The following is a 25,450-nucleotide window of genomic DNA, read 5'->3' as shown; positions in this document are numbered from 1 at the left end:
CTGACCACGTGACCAGAATACAGGACATACGGGGCAAACTTCCGTCACTGGAGCCTCGCTGTGGGGTGGTGACGTCACACCTATTTATAGTGCGCACATTCTTTGTCCGCGGCCATTTGTGTCGTGCAGCAGTGTGAGGTGCGCGTGTGTCTGGTAAGTTCCTGGGATAGGCGCGAGTGTTGGCAGTAGGGAAGTGGTCAGTGTGTGCGGCTGCTGGTAGAGCAGCGCCTGTGTTATGTGGCTGCTGGCTGTGAGGTGAAGCGGCGGGAGGGAAGATGAGAGGGAGCCGCCATGTTGCGGCACAACGTGGTGTCGGTGTGAAGGACGGGGCTCCGCCATACATATTGCTCCGCAGTGCATGCAGAGGGGATAGGTGAGGGGAGTGTGCGGTGAGGGACGCCTTGCGTGTCTATGGGATGCGCTATGCGGCGTTATTAGAGATCTGTGGTAACGCCACGCGGTACGGCAGAGGGATCGTCACAATGGAGGGCGGGTGAGGAGAGCGCGGTACCCGGGCCTTCCTGCCCTCGGAGGTCCCTGTAAGCAATTAGTGATGGTGGTTGGAGTAGATTCAGCATGTGCCCTGGGCGCCATTTTGTTGCTGGGCGGCACCTTGTAGTGAGGCAAATGGAGCCTCAGCAGGGATCTGGCTAATGTAGTCTAGTTCTCCAGTGTATGGTGCGAGCCCGCGTTAGCAAATATTACTGCGTGTTCTCTACTATGGATGTATCGTGTCTCTCAACGGGTTTAAAAGTCCATTTTAATGTGTGTGTGTATATTAACATGCTTCATATTTTGGTGTGTGCTTACAACAGTTCCCTATGCCTTCACCTCGCTTCAAAGGACTCCTGAGGCGAAAAACTAAATCTATCTTTACTGACATGGGGCTTCTTCCAGCCCAAGGTCCCCTTTTAATCCGCTGTGTTGGGCATGCATTTGCGTTAGTGTGTGTGTTGGTTTTTTTTCCCCCTGAAATGTAGAAAATCTTTGTCGTCCCCCACACACACACATGCTGGCATCTGCAAAAAAAAGTACAGTACTCCTTAGGGATAGGTTTTCTATTACATTTTGAAAAAAAAACGCATGCAGGCCAAACTCAGCAGATTGAGTGAAAGAAGCCTAGGGACTGATTCACATTACAAGAGCTTTTTAAATGCTAGAGGTTTTAAAAGCTCTTGCTAATCCAATGCTATGGGGGATTTTTGCAAAATCACATCGCTCCAATGTGAACACTCACATAGGATAACCTTAAAGGGAACCTTAACTGGCGGGTAAAAAAAAATTCACTTACCTGGGGGCTTTCTCAAGCCGCCCGCGCCGGTCCTTCGGTGCCCTCCGGTCTCCCTCCGCGGCTAAGTTTCGTTTTCGGACGACTGCCAGTCGTCCTCGGGCAAAGCGTCCTCGTCTTCCGTATTCCCCGTCGTAAAGAGCTTTACAGCTCTTTACGACGGGGAATGCGGAAGAGGATGCTTTGCCCGAGGACGACTGGCAGTAGTCTGAAAACGAAACTTAGCCGTGGAGGGAGACCGGAGGGTACCGAAGGACCGGCGCGGGCACAGGACGGCTGCGGGAGGCTTGGGAAAGCCCCTAGGTAAGAGAATTTTTTTTTTTTACCCGCCACTTAAGGTTCCCTTTAACAAGAGCTTTTAAAGAGACTCTGAAGTGAGAATAAATCTGGCTTCAGAGCTCATAGTTAGCAGGGGTATGTGTGCCCCTGCTAAACCGCCGCTATCCCGCGGCTAAACGGGGGGCCCCTTCAACCCCAAACCCACCCCTGCAAGATCAACGACCAACTTGGTTGTAAATTTTGCTCTTCCTGGAGGTAGGGCTAACAGCTGCAGCCCTGCCTCTCAGTGCGTCTATAAGCCTATAAGTGAAAGACTGAGAGGGCGGGGGAGAGGCGGAGGTACGCGTCTGATAGACGCGTGGGAGGCAGGGCTGTGGCGGTTAGCCCTGCCCCAATGCGGAAGCGCTCCCCCGCTGAACGGAGGGGATTTGGGGGATCAGGGACCCCCGTTAAGCCGCGTGATAGCGGCGTTTTGGCAGGGGCTTACATGCCCCTGCTATCTATGAGGTCTGAAGCGAGATTTATTCTCGCTTCAGACTCTTTAAAATCACAAAACTCTTAGAAAAGCTCTTGTAGTGTGAATTAACCCTTAGAATTTTACGTGCTTCACTGTAGCTCCAGTCCTCCCTGGTTTCCTGCTGGCCATTTGTAAGGATCGCTCACCTGTTGATCCTTACAGGCGGTCAGCGGGATACTGGTGAGGACTGAAGCAGTGGTGATTCAAATTATTTCTAAGGGATGGAAGAAACCTCCAGGTAAGTAAAGGGTTCGCTTTTTGATTAGGGAGCCCTTTGAGGAAACCAAAGATGATGAAATGAGCAGCTTTCTTTTTACTTGGGGCTTCCTCCATGTGTCCTTCCTATGCTGTCCATGGGCTTTATCACCATTCCCCTGGGCACATTCCATTACTGTGTCCTTCAGCATATAGGGGCAGTAGTGGTTCACCACGCATGCGTGGCCTGATCCACTCCTGTTGACGGGTGTGCTTGTGATCATGGCCATGCGCTAGGTGAACAGGACTGGCTGTGACTGAGATATACAAGGGAACACAGTGTAGGGGCCCAGGAGAATGGTGATGGAGCACACGGCTGTCAAGGGGTTGGAGGCAGGTAAGTATAAAAGCTGCTTATTTCAATATCTCTGGCATGCTTTAAAGAGAACCTGAGGTGGGAATTACTAATACTATTGGGGCACAGAGGCTGGTTGCGCACACTAAGACCAGCCTCTGTTGCCCCATCGTATGCCTCCATGTCCCCCCTGCTCGCCGCTATAGACCCCGCAGTGCTGGCGACACGCAGCGCGTCGCCAGCACAATGTTTACCTAGCGCTGTCTGTCACCGCCGCTCCCCCGCCTCCTCCGCATCGCCGCTACCCGCCCGCGTCACTTCCCTCCTATCAGCGGGAGGGAAGGGACACGTGCGGGTGCGCCGATGCGGGGGAGCGGCGCTGACAGACAGCGCTAGGTAAACATTGTGCTGGCGACACGCTGCGTGTCGCCAGCACTGCGGGGTCTATAGCGGCGAGCAGGGGGGACATGGAGGCATACGATGGGGCAACAGAGGCTGGTCTTAGTGTGCGCAACCAGCCTCTGTGCCCCAATAGTATTAGTAATTCCCACCTCGGGTTCTCTTTAAGATGTAAACTGATTAGGGTTGCACTACTCAAGCACTAGTATGGCTGTGCAGTAAGCCTACAGCACAGGTGTGGACATGCTTGTGTGGCTTTAGCAGGGCTGAGCTTGTAGCAGAAGATTGGTCCCAATCTGCTGGGGGATCTCATGCACTGGAGGGGGAACCAAAGGACAGCGTGGGCAACATCTATAGAATCCAGTGTTCTCCCCAGGCTCTTTTAGCCAGGTGCTGCACCTGGTTAGTTTTGGTGAACATCCGGCTGTCATTAGCTCACCACCTCCTATTCTGTAAGCAGAGTTGCACACAGAAGCACCGGCCCTGCATTCTCTCATCTTGCCCCACCCGGCTACTTTTTCATGCCACCAGGATGGAAAAAATTTCTGGGGAGAACAGTGGAATCCATTCTCTCTCCTTAACCTCCCTAGCAGTATGATTCTTTCTGGATTTTAGGGTCTAAAAGGGATTCCCGCTCCCCATCCCCCCCCCCAGAAAAATCATGCTGCAGAGAGCTGCCACCGCCAGCTATACGTTACCTGATCTGGGCGGCCCCAGTCTCCGCTGTCTTTTTCTCCGTGTTGGTCTCCGGTTCGGCTGGCTTGCTTCACTGAACTTTCTGTCCAGGGGAAGTTTAAACGGTAGAGGGTGCTCTACTGTTTAAATTTCCTGCTGGGACGGGAAGTTCAGTGAAGCTGGAGCGGAGAAGACATCAGAGAACGGGGGAGTCGCGCTGGCCGGAACAGGTAATGTATCTCCGCTGTATCGCGTCAGGCATTCGAACGCCGCTATCGACACACTCCTGACCCGCTGGCGTTCGAGAAAAATCTTCCGGACGGATCGACGGGAACAATTGATTTCGGGCGGAAATCGATCGTTCTCTCAGCGTTTCTGAGACTTATTTCACTGCAGATTCGATCAGTGATCGAATCTGCTGTATATCAGTGGGGAAATCGTTAGGTGTATGGGCCTTGATTGTGATCCCACATGAGGGCTTGAGCCTCTGAGGACGCAAGTAGTGTCCAGATCCTGGGGTGGGTGAGCTATACACATGCTCCATTGTAGGCTCTGCATATACCTTACAGCTACCCTTCCCTGTGCTTGGGATTTCTGCTCCCAGCATGTTTTTTTTTTTTCATCATAAGCCTGGCTTGGGAATACCGCCAAGGAGGTTAAGTGTATGTTACTGAACCAGAGCTTCTGCTAGGCTTTTCTTTAAGCTGGCCGTACACTCAATTTGGCTAGAAGATCCCTGTCGAATCAGAATCTGATCTGAGAGGGCTCGGTCTGATCGAATCATTCCACATTCAACTCACGAGCATAAAAAAACAGTCCTTGAGGGCAATTTCTATCCATTGTAAAACGCTGGCATAGACATGTTTTCTACCTGAACCGCACCTTTCCTGATTCCATCCCATTAATTAAATTGATTCCATCCCATTAAGCTGAGCTGTGCCAAAAATGTGGTGACCTCAGCCATTGAGGAATGAAGTTGAACATCCCTGGTTTAAGTCCCTGTACGCATGCTTAGTCAATGTCGCCCTACAGTGATCGGTTGACATTGCTGGACCAAAGATTTGCAAATGTGTCACTTGCTTACAGTTGAGAAGCGTGCTCTGTGGGTAGGTGGTGGAGTGATGTCACACAGCAGGCGGGTAAAAGATCAGTACTTCCAGTGGGAATGGGTTGCAATGACAGTTGTTTGAGAGGGGGGGCTTTCATACAAACATTAGATTCTCGGGCAGTCGTTCATCAGCTTTTACAGGGGGTGTATACATAGCTTAAAGGGATACTGTAAGGGGGGGGGGGGTCAGGGGAAAATGAGTTTAACATACCCGGGGCTTTTAATGGTCCCCCACAGGCATCCTGTTCCTGTGCAGCCACTCACCGATGCTCCGGCCCCGCCTCCTGTTCACTTCTGGAATCTCAGACTTCAAAGTCTGAAAACTACTGCGCCTGCGTTGCCGTGTCCTCGCTTCCCCTGATGTCACCAGGAGCGCATGGTGCAGGCACAGACCATACTAGGCCTGTGTAGAACGCTCATCACATCAGCGGGAGTGAGGACACGGCAACGCAGGTGCAGTGGTTTTCAGAGTTTGAAATTCCAGAAGTGAACCAGAGGCGGGGCCGGAGCATTGGGGAGTGGCTGCGTGGGCACAGGATGTCCGTGGGGGACCATTAGAAGCCCCGGGTAACCAACTCATTTTTCCCTGCCCCCCCCCCCCCCCTACAGTGTCCCTTTTTAAAGGGAATGTTAAAGAGGAGCTGTTAGGTATAAGGTCTCAGAGAAAATAAACCAGTAACTAAAGATTGGCTGTACTTACATTACATATGCATTTCACTGTCCACGTTTGGATTTCACAGAATTTGTATATAGTATATGCAGAGATAGATGCTCCTGACAGCTCATGGCAGGCTCCATGTTTTTCTGTCAAATGTGTCCTCATGTCCTGCCTGCTTCCTGATCACAGATAAGCTGGTACTTGAACAACACAGTGTGCAGTGAATATTAATGAGCCATGTGGCTAGGAACAATAGCTGACTCCTGCAGTGTACTCTGCCCGGAGATTTATCAGTGCTACGCGCTGGACTGATTACAAGCTGCTGTAACGTCTCATTAGCAGCCGAGGGGAGGGCCCCAGAATGCTTTGCAGTTTAGTATGCGGCTTGCGTCCTTATGGGTCTATAACAGCCTTTCTGATAAGCACACATCAAAGGTAACTGAGATTTTTATCTTCACTAATGGCTTTATGGCTTCCTTCTAAACTGTTTAACACAGGAGAATAGAGGTTTAAATTAGCTTCTGCAGCCTGACAGTTAAGCTGGCCATACACTGGCCCGATTTGCGCCCGTTTCGACAGCAGATTCGATCACTGGGATCGAATCTGCTGCCAATCGTTCACGCTACACGGCGAATTTCGATCCATTTTGTCCGATCGCGCCGTGCGGAAAATAACCGTCGATCGCCCGCGGGTAAAGAGCGCATCGCTAGCGGCGTTCGAGTACCCGACGATCGACGCAATAGAGCCCGCATACATTACCTGCTCCGCCGGCGCGCGACTCCAGTCTCCCGGTCACCGCTGCTCTGTCTGCGCTCTGGTCTCCAGGTCCGGCATGCCTCACTTCTTCTAGCCCGGCAGGAAGTTTAAACAGTAGAGCGCCCTCTACTGTTTAAACTTCCTGCCGGGCTAGAAGAAGTAAGGCATGCCAGACCTGGAGACCAGAGCGCAGACAGAGCAGCGGTGACCGGGGACTGGAGTCGCGCCGGCGGAGCAGGTAATGTATGCGGGCGGGGGCAGCAGCAGCAGCACCACCACCACAACAGATTGTGAACGGTTTCAGGCTGAAATCGGTTCACAATCTGTTTGCTGTAAAGGCAGCCATACGATCCCTCTCTGATCAGATTCGATCAGAGAGGGATCTATCTGTTGGTCGAATCTGATGGCAAATCGACCAGTGTATGGCCACCTTTACTCTTTAAGTGACATGATGTGGACAGTTACTTACCTGGGGCTTCTTCACTCCCCTGAAGACCTGATGGTGTATTTATGCTTACCTGGGGCTTCCTCCAGCCCTATGAGGTGCATGGGCTCCCTTTCAGTCATGTCCTTATCCCTGCCGGTGATCTGGCCAGTTGTGCGTGCCCGCAGAATGCTCCTGACTGCGGGAGCGCAACATAGAGCGTGAGACTAAACTGCATGCGCAGAATATCGTGACTACCCAGATTACTGGGGGGGGGGGGAGAAGAGGACAGCGAGGGAGCTCACACTTCATGGGGCTAGAAGAAGCCCTAAGTAGGAATAAATACACTAGTAGTTAACCTCTCTGGTTTCCTTTATGAATCATGAATGTCACTGTTAAGCCTCATCTACATGGGTAGATGAGGCTCCGATCCGGCGGCTCGTCTAGCCGCCGGATCGCCTATTCCGTGTGCCCGTCGCATCCCCGCTCGCCGCACGAGCGCCAGATTCCCCGCCGGCGCCGCTTATCTTCCGCTCGATTCCCTCGCGGGGAGCGAACAGAGAATCGGCGGTGGGGAGATCCGTCCTGTCGGCTCTTATCCGTGGCTCGATTGATAAGCCACGTCGCTGCCTCATCTACGCGTGTAGATGAGGCTTTAGACCTCGTTGATCAAATCTGATTAGAGGGATCTATTTCCCGACCGCACGCTGCATTGCACCATTTAACTGTAGTGTGGGATATGAAGGCACCATATTTATTTCCCTTTTAGCAATACTAATTGCCTGGCAGCCCTGCTGTCCAGGGAGGCTGCGCTGATCGCTGGATCGGGGGGGAGGTAATGTATTTAGCGGGCGATCAGGGGGATCAAAAGTAATTGGGGGGTGCTGGCCACCACTGTTAGCTAGCCTAGTGCTAGTTGAAGCTGTCACAGCTATGCAATCTCTAAAAAATTGTACTGGGGGACTCTCTGCTGCAAACCCTCCTGAGCAGCGTAACGCTCAGGAGATTAAGGAGTTAGAACACTTACACAGCTAGCTTTGTACTGCCCTATTTAATAGAAAGCTATAGGGGACCCTTGCATAACTCCACTCCCTTGTCTATTAAAAACCTCTAGTTTTGAGGTTGACTGGAAAGGAAAACCACCATACTTTGTCACATTTTTAAATGGCTTTAGTTTTGAATGTTACAATAATAAGTTTCAATTCTCTAGTTTTTAATCCAGTAAAGATGTTGGAAGCAGACCGTCCCGGAAAGCTCTTTATTGGTGGCTTGAACACTGAGACCACAGAGAAGGCTCTGGAGAGTGTGTTCAGCAAATATGGCCGCATAGTAGAAGGTAAGAGCTTGGTTTGTTTGGTTTTATTTTGGTGGTGGTGTTGTGGCAAAGCAATGATGAACTTTATGGCATTGATCAGATCTTGAGCTGATAAAGCCTTTTTGTCCTCTAAGAAGTTCTGAGCGTTTCATGCAGCTTATACAATGTTTTGACGTTGCTGATGTAGTTTAAAAAAAAAAAATCTTACGTGAAATCTTTCCCAATTTTCAGTTCTTTTAATGAAAGATCGTGAGACCAACAAGTCCAGAGGGTTTGCTTTTGTAACATTTGAGAGCCCAGCAGATGCCAAGGATGCAGCAAGAGAGCTGAATGGAAAGGTAACTATATAAAAAGCCTCATTCATGCAGAGAAAGATTGGATGAAGCAGATTTTGGTGGCACCTTGTTAACTGGTAGCACTTAGTAAGAGCATAGCTGGTGTACAATGATTTCTTCTATGTACTTGACTTTCCTGTTTGCTTTGGATGCCAGTAGTCCTCAAATAAAGAACTGTACATCAAGCAGTCACAGTACCAGGCCACCTGGACACATTTTAGGTATGGGTAGACTGTCCAGGGTTCTGTTAGTACGCATACTGTGAAAACTTGTAATGTCTAAAATGTCCACTGGAGTTAAGTTTCTGAATTTTACTAGCATAGCTTTGGTGTGCACATGTGGCGGTTCAAACTTCGATAATTGCATTGCTAAGGTTGTGATAGTGGTGCTACTGCACATAGATATGTAAGGATCCATCTACTCTATGCATGTTGCATTGCATAATACAATAGAATCTCTTTATACTAGTAAACTTAAAGAGACACTGAAGCGAAAAAAAAATTATGATATTATGATTTGTATGTGTAGTACAGCTAAGAAATAAACCATTAAGATCAGATACATCAGTCTAATTGTTTCCAGTACAGAAAGAGTTAAGAAACTCCAGTTGTTATCTCTATGCAAAAAAGCTATTAAGCTCTACGTCTTTCAAAGTCGTGGAGAGGGCTGTTATCTGACTTTTATTATCTCAACTGTAAGTAAACAAATGTCTTTTTCTTTGCCAGAGGAGAGGTCATTACTTCACAGACTGCTCTGAAAGAATAATTTTGAATGCTGAGTGCTGTGTAATCTGCACATATTAGAGAATGATGCAATGTTAGAAAAAACACTATATACCTGAAAATAAATATGAGTGTTTTCTTTGCAGCTAATCTTCTAGTAATTATTCATAGTACACAACCAATTCATTATATCATATATTTTTTTTCGCTTCAGTGTCTCTTTAAAGGGCCAGGAAAAGTAGTTTACTATATCAGAATTGGACATACATTGTGTGTGTGTTATTTATATATGCAGTTGCTGAGGACTGTTTACTATAACTAGATTCTACTGTACTGCATGTCAACATTGCTTCCTGTCCTAAAGCAGTAGGATTAGCAATACTATGCCAGGGAAAAAAACATACATGTAGATAAATACTTGATCTACTTATATGTATTGTACTATCCGGTTTTTATCTTAGTGAATTTTACACAGTAAATTAAGAGAATTCATTTCCTGGTGGGAACCATGTCTTTTGCCCACAGTTTGAGGCTAAATCCTGATGTCATTTCTGCCCTTAACTTTTTTTTCTCCTCCCATCGCTGAGTCACCTCAGCCTTGCTTGTAAACACAAGTGAGCAGAGGATCGCTTTTCAGATAGGCATCTAGGCAGGGAAATAAATGGAAGAGGAATATATTATAGATAAAAAGAAACCCCAGCATGCAACTGTTTGGCACTGACTATTAAAGGGCCAGTGCTCCTTAGGGCCGGTTCACATGGACGGCAGGCGGCGTTGGGGCGTCCAGGAAGTCGTGTCGTCCTGTGACGTCCTGTTCGCTGGCGGCAGTACTGAGATCGTCGCGATCGGCGTTTCTCCTCCCCGCAGGGGGACATGAAGCCGCGTCGGCTAGCCGTCCCTGGACGTCGCATGCGGCTTCTAGGGACGGCCGAAACGACGCGTTAAATCGGGATTGGAACGCCGCGCTTATGCTATCGACGGTAAGGGCCGGTTCACACGGACGGCAGGCGGCGTTGGGGAGGCCAGGAAGTCGCGTCGTCCTGTGACGTCCCGTTCGGTGGCGGCGGTACAGAGATCGTCGCGATCGGCGTTTCTCGTCCCTGCAGGGGGACATGAAGCCGCGCCGGCTAGCCGTCCCTGGACGTTGCATGCGGCTTCTAGGGACGGCCGAAACGATGCGTTAAATCGGGATCAGAACGCCGCGTTTATGCAATCGACGGTAACCGCGCAATGCTAAACGCTCCTATTCACTTGAATGGGAGAGTTTAGCCAATGGGTCCCGAACGCTTGACGGTAGACGCCGCCAGGCGTCCGTGTGAACCGGCCCTAATCGACGGTAATCGCGCAATGCTAAACGCTCCCATTCACTTGAATGGGAGCGTTTAGCCGATGGGTCCCGAACGCTTGGCGGTAGACGCCGCCTGCCGTCCGTGTGAACCGGCCCTAAAGTATGTGATGACTCCAAACCATACCAGCAGAAAAAGTTTTGAATGCAGGATTTACGCATTGAACCAGTAACGCGTAAAAATGTATGTGTTAATGTTCCTGCACTAGCGGGAATGCGTAAAAATGTACGCAATGCGTCCCGCCGACCTCCGAGGTCGGCAAGCTGCCAACGGGGGACTGGAGCAGCAGTGAGTGACTACGAGGGCACAGGATGGCTGCATGGGGCTGGTAGAAGCCCCAGGTAAGTGAAACTCATTTTTTTATTTTGCTTGGACATTCCCTTTAATACACTCGCACGAATTGCTGTTAAAACTTGATTTTTATGGTGACAATCCTGCTTTAACATCTCTGATGCCCATAAAATTTTACAGGATGTGACATCACATGCATTACTGTGCAATGTGCATAGTGTGAATGCACTATAAAACTGGTGTATAGAGACTCTCATATGCTAAATTGTTTTAAATTATGCAGCTTGGAGTTCAGACGATCCAATTAGCAGCTGCATTTGATTCAAGCGGCATATAAACTATAACAAAGTTGCAACAAGTAGGCAAAGCAGATATCTCTAGTGCGTGGCATGACTACTGGATAACCTTCCAGTACCTTTTTATATGCATCCTTTAATATTTTACCACGCCTGCATTCTTCTATTGACTGCATTTAAAGGATACCTGAGTTGAAGCCTAATTCAGGTGAAGCAATGAGATTACATAGAGGTTTGTGGAGCAGTGCAGAGGCTAAGACAGCTCCTCCACTGCACTTCCGTGCCCCACTGCAAAAGGCCATTTTAGTTTTTGCAACTTGGGCATGTGCAGTAGGTCCTTTTGTCCTTCTTCCCCCCCCCCCCCCCCCCTTCCATGTGGCCACTCTTTCCAAACTCCTGCATCCCTGTCGCAAACGCTTCTATCAAGGTTTGGTTAGAACACACTGTGCATGTATCTCCAGTCCTCCTCTTATGTAGTACTGTGGTGTGGGTGGAAGAGCATGCATTGGGGAGCATGGCCAAGAGGGAAAGGACCTACTGTGCATGCCCAAGTCAGCTGCGTCACCAAAGTAATGGAGCATTTGCAGCGGCACGGAAGTGCAAGTAAGCCTCAGCACTGCTCTACTCGCCTTTCTGTAGCCTTCTTTTTTTATTCCATTGTTAGTTTCAGTGATATAGAAGTAACAGCATAAAGCACAACCACTTAGTAAGCCAGAACCTACTTCTACAAGAACATAAATGGCATCTTGCATGCTGCAAATGTAAACATTTTTCTTTTTAACCCCTTTAATACTGATATTTTAGTGGTGCACATACTGCATTTTTCTTACAGGCACTTGAGGGTAAGCCAATCAAAGTTGAGCAAGCTACCAAGCCATCCTTTGAAACAGGCGGCAGGCGTGGCCCCCCACCAAGAAGTCGTGGCCCTCCAAGAGGTCTTAGAGGTTCAAGAGGCGGTATGTTTTTGTTCCTGTAATTTTGCACACATTTTCTTTAATGATGGTAACGTAATAAACACATTTAATGTGATCTAATTTTTGCATAAGCTTGCTTTAATGATGGTAATGTTAAACCTAAACTTGAGGTTTTTTTTGAGTAGTTTTGTAATGTGTGGGTAGGTTTGCGCTGGGACCCTCATAAGTATTTGACCAGGGCTTGTTGAATATTTTCACGTGTGAACATGGCTGCTGTGCCCAACCAGTCATTGTGCCTTTTTTTTTTTTTTCTCCCTCTACCATACTACTTTGATTTTTTGGGTTGACACATTTAATGGGGGCGGGGAGTAAATATTTTTTATGGGAAACCAATGAGCAGTTTTCCCTGTCTGGTCATTCACTTACCCTAGATGGCGCTCTTATCCTTTAAACCAGGGGTCTCAAACTCGCGGCCCGGGGGCCTTTTGCGGCCCTCTATACAATATTTTGTGGCCCTTGTCGGCAAAAGCTTCCTTATAGTTTGCTTCAGTGCTCCCAAGTAATCCGCCGCATCCCCGCCGCTAAACGAGGGCTGCAGAGCCTCCAAATCGCCCGGGGGGCAATCCGCCGGCATTTCCTGGAAGGGGCAGTGCTTTCAGCTCTGCCCCTCCTGACATCAATCGCCGCCCCTCTCTGTGAAGGAAGAGTGAGAGGGGCAGGCAGAGGCGGCGATGCGCCGCGATTGTGAAATTCCTTATGCGACCCAGCCTCATCCTGACTTTGCCTCCTGCGGCCCCCCAGGTAAATTGAGTTTGAGACCCCTGCTTTAAACAAATGACTTGGCGTAATCTTTCCCTATCTCCTGGCTTATTTAAATAGCAGGCATTGTACAGCTGGCAGGTGTTTAAAACCTCTAAAGGTGGCCATACACTGGTCGATTTGCCATTAGATCGACCAACTGACAGATCCCTATCTGATCAGAGAGGGATCGTATGGCTGCCTTTACTGCAAACAGATTGTGAATGGATTTCAGCCTGAAACCGATCAATCTGTTGAGCTGCTCCTGCCGCCTAACCCAATCCCCCTAACCCACAACCCCCCCCCCCTTCGTATACATTACCTGAAGCTGGCTCCAGGTCCTCTTCTCCGCGCTGCACCTCACCGCTTCCCAGCGTACCGCCAGGAGCGCCCTCTAGTTGAACTTCCTGGTCACTGGAGTGACACAGGAAGTTAATGTACGCTGGGATGGAAGCAGGAACAGAGCGGTGCAGCACGGAGAAGATGCCGGGAGCCAGCACAGGTAATGTATAACTGTATCGGATCGGCCGCCGCTAGCAAAGCGCTCCCTACCTCGACGGACCGATCCGATTTCGGGAGGAAATCGGATCGGCGGGTGCGTTTAGCGCGAACGATTGGCAGCAGATTCGATCCCAGTGATCGAATCTGCTGTCGGAACGACGGCAAATCGGGCCAGTGTATGGCCAGCTTAAAGCTAAAGGTTTGTTCATTTTTCTTAAATGGTTTGTTTTTTAGGCTCCTCGAGAGGCCAGATGCCACTTAAAAGAGGGCCTCCACCTCGAAGCGGTGGTCCCCCGCCTAAGAGGTCTGCACCAAGTGGTCCTATTCGCAGCAGTGGAATGAGTGGACGAGGTAGAGTTCATAATCCTGAACTAGGGCTATAAGGAAATGTTGCAAGTTTTTGTCTTTATGTATATTGTATTATGTATCAGATGGATTGTATTGCATATGTTTTGCATCATTTACTGGGTGGGTTTGCAGTGGTTTTCCTGTCAGTCTGGGTAAAAAAAACAATGAGAAATAGTTTCTTATTGCAAGTTGGGGTGATATTGCGTATGCCTTTTATAAATGCACTTGGAAGGACATGGGAGTTGTGCTAGTTGGAAGCTGGACTAATTTTATTTTAAACCAAGAAAATTGCCTGGCTGTCCGGCAACTGGTATTAAGGATACATGGCAGCCACCCCATATGCGCTTCACTTCAGGTCCCTTGTGGGTGGGAAACTACATGATTGGATGAGCTGGTGTCTCAGCAGTGGGAGTTGGGTGGGTTAAGGTAATTTCTTTTTGCTCAGAAATTTACTGTTCGGCTTTTTACTAACTGAGCTGAGGAATGGAATGAAACGTTGGAGCATGAAGTACCCAAGACGTGTCTTGGGTACCATACTTGCCTGAGGCTTCCTTAAGGCCGATTCTCCCTTGCTGTCTCTGCGGGGGGGCTACTGTCACCTGCAATTCAGCCCTAAAGCCTGGTCGAGTTGGGCATGTGTGGGCCAGTTGTGCTCCTGTCCCAGGTAGCATTCTGCGCAGGGGCAGAAGGCTCCCAGGGACAGGGAGTGCATGGGCCGCGAATGCGCGATTTGGCAACGCTTTCAGGCAACATTGCGTTTGACGGGAGCCACCCGCAGAGATGTGAGACGAGCGGCCTTAAGGGAGCCCCGGGTAAGTATGGAACCTAAGTCTCTTCTCGTCTCAGAAATGAGTCATATAGGAACTGCCATTTAGTTCCTTGTAAACCATACCATTTGCCTGGCAGTTCTGGTTTCAGACATTACTGCAGCCAAATAGATCACTTTTGGGCTATGGTTGTCTGAATAACACGACAAGCATGCTGCTAATCTTGTCAGATCTGACCATGCCTGATCTGCTGCATGCTTGTTCAGGGTCTATGGCAGAGTATTAGAGACAGAGGGATAAGTAGGATAGCCAGGCAACTGGTAGTTAAAAGTAAATATGGCAGCCTCCATATACCTCTAGCTTGAGTTGTCCTTTAAACCTGCACTTGCCTACTCTGTTCCAGCAAATTATTCTATGCATTAAACTGAGTGTTTGTCATTGAACCAGTACAATTTTATCTGCAGCACCCCTGTCTCGTGAAAGAGATGGCTATGGTGGTCCTCCCCGCAGAGATTCATTACCATCCCGAAGAGATGACTACTTGTCACCAAGAGATGATGGCTACAGTGGAAAAGACCGTTATGATAGGTGAGAAATTCCATTCCACTATCCCCTTTATAGGTTTTGCTGATGCACTCCATTATAATAACATTGAGGTTTTTCTAAATTGATGGTAGTGGCTTGATATGCCAGTCTGTGATCGTAAGGTGGCGTCCCCTTGTATTTGAGTTGTGCATTGAACTGGAGCGGTGTTCATACATTTGCTAGCCTTCCAAATTACTTTGTGTTAACTAAAGAATTGGGAAGGTTGAGGGAGTGCAGTGATCTTTAAAGTCTAAATGGTCACTTTCTCACAGCTAAAGTAGATTTACCTCAGCATGTTTCTTGAAAAGAATCTGTTCTTAGACTATTACTTTTTCTTTAACTTGCTGGAGCCTTCTCATATTTCTGTACATATAGAATCCTGTGTTGCATTTGGCTCTTTTTGCAGAGAGGAACTTTCTTTGAAGATCTGTGGTTTTTCTAGCACAGTGTTATAAACATATTATGCCCCCCTTATTCACTTCTATTTTCGCCGTTCTCCATGGCCAATAAATTAAATTATAAAAAAAACTTTTTATTCCGATCTCAAAGATGGCCACCGATCCCATGTGACTCGAACTGCTTCCGGGGTCATAGCTTTCCTCCCTCCATGTACTGCTGTGCACAAGAGCCGTTCCCACACACAGCAAGGTTGTCAACAAGCCTGCAGCAAATACATGGCAGAACTATTAACTGTATATATGTGTACATTGAGATGTAAACATAGTGAAGTTGAATAAACTTGCTAAACAAGTAGTGCAGTAGGCAGACGGTGACAGGATGAGAGAAAAGCTCTGTCCCGATTACCCCCTTGACAGGGATGAGCTGAGAACACGAGGCAGCAGCCTCCTCCCTCCCCCCTGCTCTCTGGAACTCGCACAAAGGTCAGGGATGACTCAGCAGATGGGGGGGGGGGGGGCAGTCGGGAGGATCGTCTGCCTCTTCCTGCAGCAAAATTTTCGTCTAGTTCACTAATTGAAAGGCGCAGGAGAGACGCAACAGGTTTTTTTTTTGTTTGTTTTTTCAAATACAAGATGGGCAATAAAAGGTTTGTACATATTAAAGGAAACTAAAATCACATTTTGAAAAAGGGCAACAGAACCCCTTTAAAGAGACTCCGTAACAAAAATTGCATTCTGTTTTTTTATCATCCTACAAGTTCAAAAAGCTATTCTAATGTGTTCTGGCTTACTGCAGCACTTTATACTATCACTGTCTCTGTAATCAATGTGTCTTTCCCCTGTCAGACTTGTCGGCCTGTGTCTGGAAGGCTGCCAAGTTCTTCAGTGTTGTGGTTCTGCTATGAACTCCCCCTTCCAGGCCCCTGTATGCACACTGCCTGTGTGTTATTTAGGATTAGAGCAGCTTCTCTTATCTTTTACAAGCTGGATAAATCGTCCTCTGAGCTGGCTGGGCTTTCACATACTGAAGAATTACAGACAAGGGCAAAGCTGTTTGCAGGAAGAAACAAGCAGCCTGAAACTTCAGTGCATGAGAACAGGGGGAAAGACACACAAATGATTTCTTGAGATTCAAAAGGAAGGCTGTATACAGCCTGCTTGTGTATGGATGTATTTTCTATGTGTGGACATACTGTACATCAACCTACTTCCTGTTTTGGTGGCCATTTTGTTTGTTTATAAACTTTTTAAAACTGTTTTTAACCACTTTTAATGCGGCGAGGAGCGTCGAAATTGTGTCAGAGGGTAATAGATGTCCCCTAACACACTGGTATGTTTACTTTTGTGCGATTTTAACAATACAGATTCTCTTTAAGGCAATAGTTGGGCTCCTGCTTGCTACATCATAAGCAAACACAAGGGTGGGGTGGTTTTTATGCAGCTGACTTTACTTGGGACAAAGGCAGGTATAACATTCAAGAACAGTTTCTCACAACAACTTACTGCCCAACTAGAACTCCCCCTATTAAATGGTATAAAAGCAGCAGGTAATGGGTATTCTTTTTGCAAGCTGAGGATTTGCAGGATCTCTGAACTGGACACCCAATTAACTTCAGTAATTGGGTGGGAGATTTAACTAGAAATAAGGTGAAGGTTAGAAGTCCTATCAATTTGTCTTTCTTGCTTAGTTTACACTCATAAGTAGGGATGGTCAATTTTATATCCAAATGGTCCTGAGTTGATGCAGGATTAATTAAATTTCTGTTTGATAATGGACCAATTGAATCCAACTGGCGTTGAATTTGGTCCATTTTAGAGCTGCATAACTTTGTGCATTATTATGCATTAAACTTTTTGCATGTCATTGGCCACCCCTAGTGGTAAGGAGTGTTCAGTGTGATGTATAAACATGTGAGTACATAACTGTTTTAACGCCTTCCTGATCGTGAAAGAAGTATCAATTCCACTACCCTTATAAGGGCTGGTTCACACGGACGTCTGCAGAGCTTTTGCTTGATGCCGCGTTCGAACACCGGTGTTTAGATGCTAGCTTTTAAAGACTTTTGGGAAGACTTGAAGGCTAGCAGATCGGGTCCCTACACTGGTTTCCTGGCGTTTACCGCCTCTGAAAACAATATGTTGCTTTCGAGATGACTCAAAGCTGGGATCTGCCGCCAGGCATTCATGAAAGCCAGCCCTAAAAGCTACCATTCATTTGAATGTCTCCCATTCATTTGAATAGGACGGCTGTACATCTAAAAGTTGCGTCTGAAACGCTGTTTAACGCCACAAGCGTCAGTGTGAACCATTCCTAAAAATCCATTTCCGCAGGAAATGAATCCACCCTACCTGCAACTAGAGACCTAAGATTCTTGTGGTACTTAAAGTTAAAACATTGTCTTGCAGCTATTCTGGCAGAGATTATGGCAGCTCCAGAGATTCAAGAGATTATGCACCACCTCCAAGAGATTATGCTTTCAGAGATTACGGCCACTCAAGCTCCCGTGACGATTATGGTTCAAGAGGCTATGGGTATGTTAAGAGCTTGCGTTACTTAAATGTGCAGACTAGATAGGTGTGGCCTGTTTTTTTTGCAAGTGTATAAAGCTTTTGTGATCTGGAATAAATGTGAGCTTTCTCCTTTTTCAGCGATCGTGATGGTTATGGGGGCCGTGATAGAGATTACTCTGATCATCCAAGTGGTGGTTCTTACAGAGACTCTTATGAACCATACGGTAAGGATTATACACTTTCAGTTTGGTTTTTACAGGATACATGTTTATGCCTCAGAAGATTAATATACACAAGAACATAATGGTGTGCTATGGGGAAAATCAAATATCATTCACTCATACATGGAGAAAAGCCTTTAGTTGCAAAACATGAAGATTCCCAGCCAAGTCAACAGTGTAATGTCTTCTGTCCAGTAGCTCCAAAAACCTTGACAGTGAAATGCAACTCTCTGGATAACGTGGCAGAATCTACGGTCTCAGTTGCTGCTCTGGAGTGCTTACACAAATGAGATGACCATAAGTGTGCCTTATATCCAACCAACTAGCTTTTTATATAAAACCCTAGCCACTCCTTAATCCCCTAACATGCAGCTACAACTATCAAGTCAAAATGTAGCATGCGCCTTGCAGTACTGCCCCATTTACCTGACCATTGAACTGGCAGGTAAGTTTTGTAGTCCTCCACATGCAAATTTTAAACACCTGTGCATGGCTTGTTTACACTTCGACTCCCAGCTAAAGCACCAACCACCTTTAGTATGCTTTGTCCAGGAGCGCTAGCATTGCCAGTAAAGCAAATACAACCTGGGATACAGGGATATGGCAGCTCTATCTAAGCTACTGTTCTGGAATTAATAACCAAGTGAAATTACCATTTATTTGTATTCATTTTTTTTTCAACCAATTGTTTACATGCAACGTTATGCTCTAGTAATGCCCACAACATGCAGCTAAAGCTATCAATTTGAAATATATCATGTGACTTATAGTATTGCCCTATTCCCTGACCATTGACCCTGCAGGTAATTCACGTAGTGCTCCACCTGCGAGAGGCCCCCCTCAATCATATGGTGGAAGCAGTCGGTATGATGATTATGGCAGCGGACGGGATTCCTACGGTGGCAGAGACAGTTACTCAAGCAGCAGAAATGATTTGTATTCAAGTGGACGTGACAGAGTTGGCCGTCAAGAGCGTGGCCTTGGCCTTTCCATGGATAGAGGCTATCCACCTCCACGCGATTCATACAGCAGCTCTAGCCGTGGTGCTCCCCGAGGTGGTGGACGGGGTGGAAGCAGATCTGATAGAGGAGGTGGAAGAAGCAGATATTAAAAGCAAGCTGTCAATTAACATGGACCAAAGACTTTGTAAAATAGGAGATTGGCTCTGCCTGTAACACCAGTGGACTACCAAGAGAGGAGTTTACTTTTGTTTTTATTTATCTCTACTTTTAAGTTTTACTCCTCAGTGAAGTATCGAGGAAACTGCATTATCTTCAGACTTTGTTAGCTTATCTCTGAAATGTTCAATGTGTAGTTCAAATTGTGTATTAGTGTTTGTAACTTTTTTTTCTAAAGTAAAGTTTCTCTGAAACTCCACATTTTCATCTTATTTCATAACTCCTCAAAATACTCCATACTAGAGTTTGAGTGGATGCTGCAAAATAAGGATTGATTCAACTTCTGTATGTATGCCACTGACGCAATCCTGAATTTCAGACCGTGAAAATGTATGGTATGTCACTGTTAACGATGAAAGTTTAATGCTCTAGTCCTGGATGTGTTCAACTAGCCTACCATTACAATCAAACAAGAACAAACGCCCAAGTTGTTTACTAATACTACCTCTAGCAAAGTAGTTAGTTCAAAGAAAGTAGCAAACAATATGTACTTACACTTTTCTGCTGTGCTAGCAAATACTTAAGTATTGAGGCATAAGAAGAACAAATGTCCTCTGCTCAAAGCCAAATATGGCCTAAACAAGAAAAATCTACTGTATACTGTCAGAACCCTGTGAAACTACAGTGAGCAAAAGGTCAACTAGTTCATATTTTTGGTCTGAAATCTGCACTGTAACATTTCGTACAGTTTAGATTCAGAGGGAACCCTGGAAAAGCACAGCTGGATCGCTAGTATCAAGCTTGGTTGGACATAAAGGAAAATGTGAATACATTTCATGGAAGCAATGGATAACGTGCAGCAGTGTTTTAATATTAAAAGCAAATTTCCTTCAAAATAACCCATTGAGCGGTTAAATGTAGGCTACTTGTCAATGCTGACTACTGAGGTAAAATCTTATTTTTTTTTTTTTTTCTTATGAACTTTTTGCTGGTCATTAAATACAAGGCAATCCTGTCCAGTGACCAGGTAAATTAGTTAGGTTTCCCAGGTATTGCACTTGGTAACCAAATCCTACTGGCTACTTATGACCATAGATTTCTAAATTACCCTTAAAAAAATTTACTCTTGACAATTGGTTTATGATTTTACTACAGTGTAATGTCCCAATTGAAGGGTGTAAACTGCAACCAAAATATTCACCAAAAGTCCATGATGGCCAGTCATCTGTATACTACGCACAATCTAATGTGATTTTAAGATTGAGCTAATCTAACATTTCAGGCCAAGTCAATTTTGGTGTTGTAATAAAAATCTTGGAGTAGTAAAACCTGGAAGGGCATTTGTGGATTGCCAGTATTAAACTTGGACATTAACAAAACACAAATCAGTTGTATGGAGACAATGGATATCTACATTTAATATAACATTCTACATTAAAGGTCCTCCTGCCATCCACAATAAGCATTTTGAAAGTGGCATGTAAAAATTCACCAGGTAGTGTTGCGTACTGTGGGCAACAGTTAATTGTTTGACAGGGCTGTCCAAATGGTGGGCTACTTTAGGGCCGCAGCCGGCCCTCGGGAGCTCTTGCTGTGGCCAGTCTGTTTGCTGTGTCACTCCTCTTCCTTTCACTACTCCTGCCACACCCACCTCTCTCCCCCTCCAAAGCCAAGATGTTACAGCTCCAGACCAAGACTCCCGGTAGCATGTCTACGAAGTTGGGCAGCACTAATGTATGATCTAATCGCACAACTTGTGCTCACATTTCTAGACACTAGACCCTGGTAATTTATCCAGAGTGACAGTGCAAAGTACATGGATTCGCAGATATATCAGGTCTTCTGCTCTAAGATCCGTTAAAGCTGAATTCCAGACACAGACCCATTTAACTTAAAAAATTAGCAATCAGTATTCAGAAAAGAGAAAAATCCCCCAAATGTCTTTGTACAAGTTAATTGTGATTTGTGGAGCTCTGACAGTTGAAGTACCTCTAACAAAGGCTTGGACATAATTCTTAGTAGCTTGTGATGCTTCCACATAAACTCCTCTAGTGTTCTTGAGTTGGAGTTCCTAAATTATCTTTAGCCGTTTCTTTGCCTCCCTGTGATTCTGGCGTTCAGCTTTATTTATTAAAGGTACACTTAAGAATTGCCCGTGGTATACTTGTCCTGGATATATACGCAAATAGCCTTCAGTGGTGTCAATCATGGATCAACACTTCCTTACTCAAAGTGCATCCTAAAAGGTTTAACCAGGTTGTCAAACAGTCAAAAGAAGCTAGCCAACCTTATGTGCTGTAACTGTTAAATGTTTGCAAATCTGTAGTGTCACTTTTAAAGGAATGAGTGAACAGGCTAAAGAAGAAGCAAATGTCATCAACTCAAAGATCATGACGGCCAATAACAAGTGAATCATTCTACGATAAACCACCAAAATCCTGTGAACTGCAATGAGGGTAAGCAAAGTCAAATGGTTTATGTTCATGATTTTTTTTCAGTCTGAGTCAAACTGCTACAGATTCCTGTGCTTTCTGAAAGTAATGAAATCTGGAAAGGCCCAGTAATTAGTTCCAAACCACCTACCTGGATATTGGCAAAACCTAAACTATATGGAGACCATGGATGCCAGCATTTGGCAGTAGAGTGTTTCACATTAAAGGAAATCTGTCCCCAACCTGAAACCTGTTACTTCAGTGAATTGCAACCTATTCAAGTGCTCATCAAGCTCAGTGTCTGGACTGAGAGCAGTGTAATATGCAATTCTGTGTGGGAAAGGCAGTTTAAATGTTTATGCAGTGACTGCAGCTTTCTCAGTTTTAGTAACTAGTTGTCTCAGCACTTTTAAATCTAGCAGATGCACAAATTTAATATCAAATCTGCTGTACAACAGTAAGATGTGACAGATTCGCTTTAATTAGGTGAAATCCTCTGGCTGTCAATGTCGTCTTTAGCCTCCTGGATGTTCAAACCAAAGCATTTAGTAAAATCTAAACAGAAGCAGCTTAATGCCACAAGTACAATTGTAATGACACAAACTCTTGATTTAAAAAAAAAAGATCTGAAGCTGAAGACCTCAATGAGTCCAATTTAAACATGACACTATGCAGAGGAAACTTGCCAATATACACTACAAATGGATGCCTTTGGATGTTACTGAATCAAGAGGTTAAATTGACTGACTGACAGCAAAGTGGGGTGGGGGTTGGGACGGGAGCTTAATAAATGCTTACTGATGGTGGATGTTTATTGCAGGGTGAATAATGTTCCTTTGAACCACGCGAATGAAGGAATCGTCTAAGGATTATCCGGTATGTTTATGTTCCTAATAAGGGCTCTTGGGTAATTTTTGGATGCGATTGCTGTTAAAGCCCATTAACACTAATAGTAGTCACATGCGCTCTGTCCCTGCTGCACAACTGTTAGTTGGTGCATGCCCATGAATAGAAGGCCTTTGTGGGACAGTGCAGTGTTGCAAATGAGCTCTAGTTCAATCCACTTTTTGTTCTGGGGGGGGTTCTGTCAAAGCAGCACACATTAAAGGGATACTGTAGGGGGGTCAGGGGAAAATGAGCTGAACTTACCCGGGGCTTCTAATGGTCCCCTGCAGACATCCTGTGTTGGCGCAGCCACTCACCGATGCTCCGGGCCCGCCTCCAGTTCACTTCTGGAATTTCTGACTTTAAAGTCAGAAAACCACTGCTCCTGCACGCCCGTGTCCTCGCTCCCGCTGATGTCACCAGGAGTGTACTGTGCACTCTTGATGACATCAGCGGGATCGAGGACATGGCAACGCAGGCGCAGTGGTTTTCAGACTTTAAAGTCTGAAATTCCAGAAGTGAACCAGAGGCGTGGCCGGATCATCGGTGAGTGGCTGCGCCAACACAGGATGTCTACGGGGGACAGTTAGAAGCCCCGGGTAAGTTCTACTCATTTTCCCCTGACCCCCCCCCCCCCCCTACAGTATCCCATTAAACTTGCCAAGATATTCAATGAACACACTACATGGTTCTGTAAGAGGCTGTGAGTGAAGGTACCCTGTGCTGATTTCAATGAAGCATACTCCAGGCTCCTCTCCCAAATCAGGGCACTTAAGGGAATCATCAGGCAACTATATAGCAAATCTGATTTACTTACCTGGGGCTTTCTCCAGACCCTCACAGCTGAGAGCTCCGTTCGCAAAAGCCGGGTCGGGGTCCCTGCAAGAGGCAGAGGATGACCTCGAGGTCGTCCTTAGGCTCCCTGCATGCGTTTCCGATTTTTAAGTTACTGCATGCTGCGTTATTTTTTTCCTTCCTGTTAGCATTCAGGGAAAATCGGATATGCTGGGAGTGTGACTGCGCCTGTATAAAGTACCGCTGTCGGTCAAGCCCACGGTATTCGTGGCGTACTGTGCAGGTGAAGCTGTCTTTAATGTGGGGGGGGGGGGGGGGTGAATAGCTGGAGTCTACATCTTGTCATTGCTGCACAGCCATCAGCAGGATGTAGATGTCAACTGTTGGTCTGGAAAAGGTTAAGTACCTGATTTCTATATCCGTCTTGCTGTGTTTTTTTTGTTTTTTGTTTTTTTTTGTGAGCATTGTTATATATTGTTTTTCTGTCTCCAGGTGAGTCTTTGGACGTTTTGCACTCCCATGAAGATGGATCAAGCTGTCTTTTGCCTCTACCAAGATGGATCATGCAGTTTTTGCCATTTTTTTTTTTTTTTTTTGGTGTGCAGATGTAGGGTATGAGTAAATGGCTTCCCTGCAGTTTAAGTTAGTGCACACTATGGTAGGTACAAAGTGGAGGGCTGTTCAGTGCTGAGGGAGGTGTACTTGAGCTAGACAAGATTTAAAACTAGACTACTCACACCATTACCAGAAACATGTAATGTACAAGATAAAAGCAACATATCATGGCAAATTTACACATTTTTTAATGTGTAAATGCCACAACTCTTTAAGGACAAATGACTTGTATTAGTATTGTAGCTACCAGTAAGTGGGTAGCGCACATCAGTGGATGTTAATTACGGTTGTGTGGATAGCTAGCAGTTGCACAAATTCTGACAGATTTTGAATGCAGCATAGAGTAATTTAAATCAAATCCATTTAAAAAGCATGGCTATAGGGACCTTAAATTCCAGAAAGGCCTGCATCTAAAACGTTCACATTTAGCCTTTTTAAATCAAATTATGCATGGAACTCTTGAAGTTAGTAATCCAGTTTTAGGACTGGAACCCACAAGAGCGTTTTTAGCATTTTGGCAGCGCTGCGGTATGCTAGCGTTTTGCCAAAACGCTCAGCTGATAATGGATGGGGCAACTTCCACAGGAACGTTTGCGTTTCCCAGAAACGCAAACGCAGGACCTGCAGCATTTTGGGAGCGTTAGCGCTTCAATGTAAAGTATTGAAACGCTCAGCAAAACCTAAACTGAGTGGTTTTGCTAGCGGTTTGCGGTTCAGCACACTGTAACAAAATTAAAAATAATTCACAGGACCAATCAGGATAAAAACGCAAAACGCTACACAACCGCTGAGCAAAAAAATACACTGTTGCAAAACGCGACCGAAAACGCATGAATCCGCTTGCAAACCGCTCAGACAAAACGCTAGCGGTTGCGTTTGCGGATTTCAGTGGGTTCCAGGCCTTACAGATTTGAATAAAGCTTAAAACTGCAAAAACCCAATGCTTGCCTAGTTCTAATAGCTGATATACTAGATCCCTGTCTGTAGCTCCTGGGAGCCTGTGCATGTTTCCATGCCAACACTCCCTTTATGCTTTACCAACCGCAAAGGAATGGTGATTGCCAGGCTGGTTTGGTTGTGCCTGTGCTTGGAATGCACTCTCCCCATAGAGAACATTGGAGGTGTGGTAGCCACCCTTTCCAATTGAAATGGCATGACTGTATTAGTCCTAGCCATCACAATGAGTGACACATTAATTAATAGCACACCACCATTTCGGAAGTTTGTTAGCAAAATGTAGATTAATCATTTTTAGATGAGTAGAAGGAAAGTAGTGCCCCCCCCCCCAATTAGGAACATTCAAAGGCAGGAGTGGCAGTCCTAGCAACTGCATTCATCCTCATTCTAGTAAATGGTCCACCCCAATATACGATATGGTGAATGGCAGCACATGCCATGCCCCTCCCTAGAAGGCTCTGGAAAGCTGTGCTACCAATATCAGTCAATAACCGTACCCATCAGACAAGAGATTTTAAAGGGGGGGGGGGGAGGAGAGAGATGGGCAGAATTTCATTGCTTTCTAAGGTGTTAGTGTTTTGTTTTTGTGTGTTTTTTTCCTTTTCAGGCCATGAACTACAGATTTAATAAATGTTGATTAAACTTT

At 46.1% G+C, this 25,450-nt stretch overlaps 1 protein-coding gene and 1 non-coding gene across 3 annotated transcripts; both read left to right on the top strand.

Annotated features, from left to right (window-relative positions):
• The first annotated feature begins 48 nt into the window (after positions 1-48).
• On the top strand, positions 49-25,450 carry RBMX (RNA binding motif protein X-linked). Of its 2 annotated transcripts, XR_011023573.1 has the most exons (10): positions 49-153; positions 7,865-7,990; positions 8,201-8,307; positions 11,792-11,915; positions 13,407-13,523; positions 14,752-14,875; positions 17,677-17,802; positions 17,920-18,005; positions 22,373-22,428; positions 23,725-25,450. XR_011023573.1 is itself a non-coding variant. In XM_068250984.1 (9 exons), the coding sequence occupies exons 2-9, from the start codon at positions 7,882-7,884 to the stop codon at positions 19,111-19,113; spliced, it is 1,101 nt and encodes a 366-aa protein (XP_068107085.1). In that variant the 5' UTR covers positions 49-153; positions 7,865-7,881; the 3' UTR covers positions 19,114-19,379. The 2 variants fall into 2 exon arrangements, 1 of the variants encoding a protein (XP_068107085.1); XM_068250984.1 differs by lacking the exons at positions 22,373-22,428; positions 23,725-25,450 and adding an exon at positions 18,806-19,379.
• LOC137529216 (small nucleolar RNA SNORD61) lies at positions 8,041-8,116 on the top strand. Its single transcript, XR_011023639.1, has one exon. It is a non-coding gene; the product is annotated as a small nucleolar RNA SNORD61 (small nucleolar RNA).

This window comes from Hyperolius riggenbachi, chromosome 8 (genome assembly GCF_040937935.1).
Source record: "Hyperolius riggenbachi isolate aHypRig1 chromosome 8, aHypRig1.pri, whole genome shotgun sequence".
In the NCBI taxonomy this organism is placed as follows: domain Eukaryota; kingdom Metazoa; phylum Chordata; class Amphibia; order Anura; family Hyperoliidae; genus Hyperolius; species Hyperolius riggenbachi.
This window is presented reverse-complemented; position numbering and strand designations above follow the sequence as displayed.

Excerpts from the sequence above, each read along its gene's own strand:
- RBMX (XM_068250984.1), top strand. The coding sequence starts at position 7,882 with ATGTTGGAAGCAGACCGTCCCGGAAAGCTCTTTATTGGTGGCTTGAAC. Across the intron at positions 13,524-14,751 it reads CAGTGGAATGAGTGGACGAG|CACCCCTGTCTCGTGAAAGA; the intron begins GTAGAGTTCATA and ends TTTTATCTGCAG. Across the intron at positions 17,803-17,919 it reads TATGGTTCAAGAGGCTATGG|CGATCGTGATGGTTATGGGG; the intron begins GTATGTTAAGAG and ends CTCCTTTTTCAG.